Raw genomic sequence first — 6,972 nt, 5'->3', positions numbered from 1 at the left:
ATAATGAGAGGGAAATGAGAGCCACTCTTACCTGATTGCCATGGATTTCCCTCCAGTATTAGTGAGGGGTCACAATGACTCGGGCCAGCCTACTGTCCCACTGGGAGAAGATGGAGCTGTGACCTAATGTTGCGCTAACCTTACAGTAATGTGTGTGTGTGTGTGTGTGTGTGTGTGTGTGTGTGTGTGTGTGTGTGTGTGTGTGTGTGTTGTGTGTGTGTGTGTGTGTGTGTGGTGTGTGTGTGTGTGTGTGTGTGTGTGTGTGTGTGTGTGTGTGTGCGCATGTGCAGACCCTGCAGGTGGAAAGGCTGGCAGCGGTGGTGTGTTCTCTGCAGAGCTCTGCCAGGGTCAGAGAGGGCACAGAGAGTGCCCAGGCCGAGTGGAGGTGTTGGACCTGGAGGGGAGCTGACAGAGACCCGTGCCCAGCTCACGGAGTGCCAGGACAGGCTACAGGAAGCCAGGAGGAGGGTGAGACCACCATGCTATAAAACCACCATCAACCCAGCTGTACAGATAGAAACATACAGACACAACAGGCACTACCACTCTGTAAGATAATGTCATGTTGACCTGACTGTTATGCTCAATGAGTCTACTTCAGTTCTAGTCTTACCATCTCACCCACAGGTAGATACTTGATGTCATGCTTATTGGGTATACTGGATTACTCCTAGAGCACATGCCATTGTAAAGGCAGCTACGCTCATGTTGAAGAAGCTGGAATTGGTGTTTGCCGTGGCTCAGAACCTTGTTCAAGCCTCCCGCTGATCCAGCCTCTCCATGTGAGATGGTGGAAGTCCGGCACATTTCCTCTAGTGCTCAGCATACGGCCAGAGCCTTTATCTGAACACAATTAGTCATTTTCCCAGGCCTCTGCACTCTGCAGGCTCTCCACTGTAATTTCTCTGCATTTCCCTGTAACCTTTAGTAGTGGGGTTTGAGTCCACCCTGAGCCCCAGCTCCTCTGCCCAGGCATCCATTACAGCTCTCCAGGACAGCAGTATTAATCCACCTGATGCCATGCCAGCCGTTCTCCTCCGCACATGGAAATGAAGCTGCCTCACTGCTGCTTTATTCCTTTTTCACAGGAGGCTTATCTGGAAGAAGTGTCTGTCTGTCTGTCTGTCTGTCTGTCTGTCTGTCTGTCTGTCTGTCTGTCTGTCTGTCTGTCTGTCTGTCTGTCTGTCTGTCTGTCTGTCTGTCTGTCTGTTCTGTCTGTCTGTCTGTCTGTCTGTCTGTCTGTCTGTCTGTCTGTCTGTCTGTCTGTCTGTCTGTTATTTGTCTGCTTTCTCTCCATGTCACCTTTGTTGATTTTGTCTCTTCTTGTCTCCGGCTCTGTGCTCTCTGCTTTAATGACGCATATATCCTATCTTCAGTCACTGCTTAATCCCAGCAGTGCTGGCTCAGGAACAGATTACTGCTCCCAGACATGAGAGAAGTGCAGGGAGGGAGGGAGAGAAAGAGAGAGAGAGACGCCTCAATGAGACGATCCACAGGGAGACAGAGGGGTCCAGCACATGTATGTGGAAGTGTACATGCCCACAACCCTGTCTCAGACAGAAAATTATTTTAAAAACTCCTTCCACTGCTTTTGTTCATCCTCATTTGCTATGATGGACTTTGTGTATAGCCAGAGAACCATGTCCAGGTTCACACCAACAGTACCTCTGAGTATGCAGTGGGTTTCAGAATTGACTTTTCCATGTTAGGATGAATCACTTTACTCAATGCCCTCTCTATCTACCAATGTCTATCTCACCTCTAGCTCCATTATGAGCTCAAACTGCATGTTTCTGACCCCCTCTCTTTTCCTCCCTCCCTCCCTCTCTCTCTTCCTCCCTCTCCCCCTCTCTCTCTTCTTCCCTCTCTCCCCCTCTTTCTCCAGGCTGAGGAGCAGACCCAGAAGTGTCAGGCCAAGGTGTCCAGTCTGAAGAGCCAGCATGGCTGTGTTAGTCAGCAGGTACGCAGGCCCATGTAACAGACCCAATCCTAACCCTTTCCCCCTTGATTCCTCACATCCTACCCATACCCCATCCCTACCACACCCTGCTGTTACCATCCCTATCACACCCTGCTGTTACCATCCCTACCAACAGGCAACCGCCATACAGTATGTGCAATACCAAGACACTGTCAACAACCGCCATACAATATCTCTAACATAAAAGCCCACAATATGCTGGTAAATGACTGTAGAATAGCCACATCCTGTAGTCAAACACAGTAGCTAAACACTAGCCTGTACAATAGCTCATCACTACAGACCTGCCTCACAAACATGTAACACAAAGAGCAGAATGAGGGGAGATTGCAGAGGGCTCAGCAGTGCATTCACAGCTCTGCAGTGGATCTTGGTAACTCTATGGTAATTTTCCCACTGCAGTATGAAATTATTGTTTTTCTCTCCCTATCTGTAGCGCACTGCTGCACCTATAGGGACGGGAGATTTCACACCTAGAAAAACCCTGGCTCATTTCTATAAAATAGGAAAGTATAAATACGCACACCACATTACACCTGCACCCACATGCACATGGGCTCGTACACACGCACACGCACTAAATTAAATTCCAGTCCTAGGGCAGACAACTAACTGCTTGTGTGTGAGTCGCTCTGCGGCACAGCAAAACCAATTCTCTGGAGATGGCAAAATGAAAGGGCAGAATCCAGGATGTTTATGGTTCTCACTCTGTTCTCCTCTCAATCAATGTTTTATTAGCAATCATTTCGCTGTCCGCCTGGCCTTAACAGTCATCTAACCTGGGAGGGGCCCGCGTGATGCCAGCAGGCAGGTTCAGCAACCAGCCCAGTTACGGAGGAGACCATTTGGGTTCGCACAACTCCCAATTATTTACACCTGGAGCTGCTGGAGCAGGACGGAGCTACTGGAGCAGATGGGGGCTGCTGGAGCAGGACGGGGCTGCTGGAGCAGGATGGGGCTGCTGGAGCAGGATGGGGCTGCTGGAGCAGGATGGAGCTCGCGGAGGCAGGATGGAGCTGCCGGAGCAGGATGGGACTGCCGGAGCAGGATGGGGCTGCCGGAGCAGGATGGGGCTGCCGGAGCAGGATGGGGCTGCCGGAGCAGGATGGAGCTGCGGGGCAGGATGGAGCTGCCGGGCAGGATGGGGCGCCGGGGCAGGATGGGGCTGCCGGGGCAGGATGGGGCTGCCGGTGCAGGATGGGGCTGCCGGGGCAGGATGGGGCTGCCGGGGCAGGATGGGGCTGCCGGGGCAGGATGGAGCTGCAGGGGCAGGATGGGGCTGCCGGGGCAGGATGGGCTGCGGGAGGATGGGGCTGCCGGGGCAGGATGGGGCTGCCGGGCAGGATGGGGCTGCCGGGGCAGGATGGGGCTGGTGGAGCAGGATTGGGGCTGGTGAAGCAGGATGAGGAGTGTTAATTAACCCCAGGACAGCCGGGCTGAGGAAGGGGCTCGCTCACTCAGACCCCATGCTCCTGTCATCTCCCCAGGACTGGACAGCGCCAACAGAGTGTGTTGTGTGTAGGTGCGTGCACACTGCGTGTGTGAGACGGAGACAGACAGACAGATAGGTCCTAAATGGCAGCTGATCCTTCATGTTTCACAGTCTGTGAAATACATGCCAAGCCGCATGGAGTCTGAAACAAGCTGAGCTGGGGATGTGTGTGTGTGATAGACAACACATAGTGTGAGAGAGAGATCAAACAAGACATGTTCACAAGGTATTAATGTTATATAAGAAAAGACATGTTTCATAAGACAAAAATCCTCAATAAGTGACTGTTTTGTTCAGAAACAGTGAGAATGGAAAAAGGCTGCACAAAAGGTAAAAGCAGGGTGTGGTAGGGCTGGTAAACAACAGGGTGTGGTAGGGCTGGTAAACAACAGGGTGTGGTAGGGATGGTAACCGCAAGGTGTGGTAGGGATGAAAAACAACAGGGTGTGGTAGAAATGGAAAACAACAGGTGTGGTAGGGCTGGTACCTGCAGGGTGTGGTAGGGCTGGTACCTGCAGGGTGTGGTAGGGATGGCAACCCGCAGGGTGTGGTTGGGATGGTAACTGCAGGGTGTTGGTTGGGATGGTACCGCAGGGTGTGGTAGGGATGGCAACCGCAGGGTGTGGTTGGATGGTACAGCAGGGTGTGGTAGGGATGGTACTGCAGGGTGTGGTAGGGATGGTAACAGCAGGGTGTGGTAGGGATGGTAACCGCAGGGTGTGGTGGGATGATAACCGCAGGGTTTGGTAGGATTGGTAACAGCAGGGTGTGGTAGGATTGGTAACAGCAGGGTGTGTAGGGATGGTAACAGCAGGGTGTGGTAGGGATGGTAACTGCAGGGTGAGGTAGGGATGGTAACCGCAGGGTGTGGTAGGGTTGGTAACAGCAGGGTGTGGTAGGGATGGTACAACAGGGTGTGATAGGGATGGTAACTGCAGGGTGTGGTAGGGATGGTAACAGCAGGTGGTGGTAGGGATGGTAACCGCAGGGTGAGGTAGGGATGGTAACCGCAGGGTGTGGTAGGGTGGTAACAGCAGGGTGTGGTAGGGATGGGAACCGCAGGTTTGGTAGGATTGGTAACAAGCAGGGTGTGGTAGGGATGGTAACAGCAGGGTGTGGTAGGGTTGGTAACAGCAGGGTGTGGTAGGGATGGTAACAACAGGGTGTGGTAGGGATGGTAACTGCAGGTGTGGTAGGGATGGTAACAGCAGGGTGTGGTAGGGATGGTAACCGCAGAGTTTGGTAAGATTGGTAACAGCAGGGTGTGGTAGGGATGGTAACCGCAGGGTGAGGTAGGGATGGTAACAGCAGGGTGTGGTAGGGATGGTAACCGCAGGGTGAGGTAGGGATGGTAACCGCAGGGTGTGGTAGGGTTGGTAACAGCAGGGTGTGGTAGGGATGGTAACCCGCAGGGTGAGGTAGGGATGGTAACTGCAAGGTGTGGTAGGGATGGTAACAGCAGGGTGTGGTAGGGATGGTAACTGCAGGGTGGGTAGGGATGGTAACCGCAGGGTGAGGTAAGTATGGTAACCGCAGGGGTGGTAGGGATGGTAACAGCAGGGTGTGGTAGGGATGGTAACCGCAGGGTGAGGTAGGGATGGTAACAGCAGGGTGTGGTAGGCATGGTAACTGCAGGGTGAGGTAGGGATGGTAACCGCATGGTGAGGTAGGGATGGTAACTGCAGGGTGTGGTAGGGTTGGTAACAGCAGGGTGTGGTAGGGATGGGAACCGCAGGGTTTGGTAGGATTGGTAACAGCAGGTGGTGGTAGGGATGGTAACAGCAGGGTGTGGTAGGGATGGTAACTGCGGGGTGAGGTAGGGATGGTAACCGAGGGTGTGGTAGGTTGGTAACAGCAGGGTGTGGTAGGGATTGGTAACAACAGGGTGTGGTAGGGATGGTAACTGCAGGTGTGGTAGGGATGGTAACCGCAGGGTGTGGTAGGGATGGTAACCGCAGAGTTTGGTAGGATTGGTAACAGCAGGGTGTGGTAGGGATGGTAACCGCAGGGTGAGGTAGGGATGGTAACAGCAGGGTGTGGTAGGGATGGTAACCGCGGGTGGAAAAGGTTAGGGGAATTGTAACCGCAGGGTTGGGGTGGGGTAGGGATGGTTACCAGCAGGGTGTGTAGGGATGGTACACAGCAGGGTGGGTAGGGATGGTAACTGCAAGGTGTGGTAGGGATGGTAACAGCAGGTGTGTAGGGATGTAATGCAGGGTGAGGTAGGTTGGTACCGCAGGGTGAGGGTAAGTAGGTAACCGCAGGGTGTGGTAGGGATGGTATACGCAGGGTGTGGTAGGGATGCGGTAAGACCGTGAGGGTGTGGTAGGATGGTAACAGCAGGGTTGGTAGGATGGTAAGCAGGGGTGGTAGGTGGTAACAGCAGGGTGTGGTAGGGATGGTAAACACAGGGTGTGTGGTAGGTGGTAACAGCAGGGTGGGTAGGATGGTAACCGCAGGTGAGGTAGGGATGGTAACAGGGTGTGGTAGGGATGGTAACCGAGGGTGTGGGGTTGGTAACAGCAGGGTGTGTAGGTTGGTACACCAGGGTGTGGTAGGGATGGTAATGCAGGGTGTGGTAGGGATGTAACAGCAGGTGTGTGGTAGGGATGGTAACCGCAGAGTGTGGTAGGATTGGTACACAGCAGGGTGTGGTAGGGATGGAACCGCAGGGTGAGGTAGGGATGGTAACAGCAGGGTGTGGTAGGGATGGTAATGCAGGGGTGAGGTAAGGGTGGTAACCGCATGGTGAGTAGGGATGGTAAACTGCAGGGTGTGGTAGGGGTTGGTAACAGCAGGGTGTGGTAGGGATGGTAACCGCGGTGAGGTAGGGATGGTAAACTGCAAGGTGTGGTAGGGATGGTAACAACAGGGTGAGGTAGAGGATGGTAACAACAGGGTGAGGTAGGGATGGTAACAGCAGGGTGTGGTAGGGTGGTAACAACAGGGTGTGGTAGTGGGCGGTAACAACAGGGTGAGGTAGGGATGGTAACAAGCATGGTGAGGTAGGGATGGTAACAACAGGGTGAGGTAGGGATGGTAACAACAGGGTAGGGTAGGGATGGTAACAACAGGGTGAGGTAGGGATGGTAACAACAGGGTGAGGTAGGGATGGTAACAGCATGGTGAGGTAGGGATGGTAAACAACAGGGTGAGGTAGGATGTAACAACAGGGTGAGGTGGATGTAACAGCATGGTGAGGTAGGGATGGTAACAACAGGGTGAGGTAGGGATGGTACAGCATGGTGAGGTAGGGATGGTAACAACAGGGTGAGGTAGGGATGGTAACAGCATGATGAGGTTAGGGATGGTAACAACAGGGTGAGGTAGGGATGGTTTACAACAGGGTGAGTAGGGATGGTAACAGCAGGGTGTGGTAGGGATGGTAACAACAGGGTGTTGGTAGAGCTGGTAACAGCAGGGTGTGGTAGGCTGGTAACGCAGGTGTGGTAGGGCTGGTAAAACAACAGGGTGAGGTAGGATGGTAACAGCAGCGTAT

The 6,972-nt window shown here is 53.6% G+C and overlaps 1 protein-coding gene across 1 annotated transcript in view; it reads left to right on the top strand.

Annotated features, from left to right (window-relative positions):
* The first annotated feature begins 399 nt into the window (after positions 1 to 399).
* The window catches only part of LOC111973783 (coiled-coil alpha-helical rod protein 1-like), a 38,026-nt gene continuing 31,453 nt past the window's right edge, over positions 400 to 6,972 (top strand). The window contains exons 1-2 of the mRNA XM_024001194.2: positions 400 to 468; positions 1,886 to 1,960. Of these exons, the coding sequence (XP_023856962.1) occupies positions 1,941 to 1,960 (20 nt within the window). The 5' untranslated portion in view covers positions 400 to 468; positions 1,886 to 1,940. The remainder of the gene's footprint in view (positions 469 to 1,885; positions 1,961 to 6,972) is intronic.

Source organism: Salvelinus sp. IW2-2015, linkage group LG15 (genome assembly GCF_002910315.2).
Source record: "Salvelinus sp. IW2-2015 linkage group LG15, ASM291031v2, whole genome shotgun sequence".
Taxonomy (NCBI): domain Eukaryota; kingdom Metazoa; phylum Chordata; class Actinopteri; order Salmoniformes; family Salmonidae; genus Salvelinus; species Salvelinus sp. IW2-2015.
This window is presented reverse-complemented; position numbering and strand designations above follow the sequence as displayed.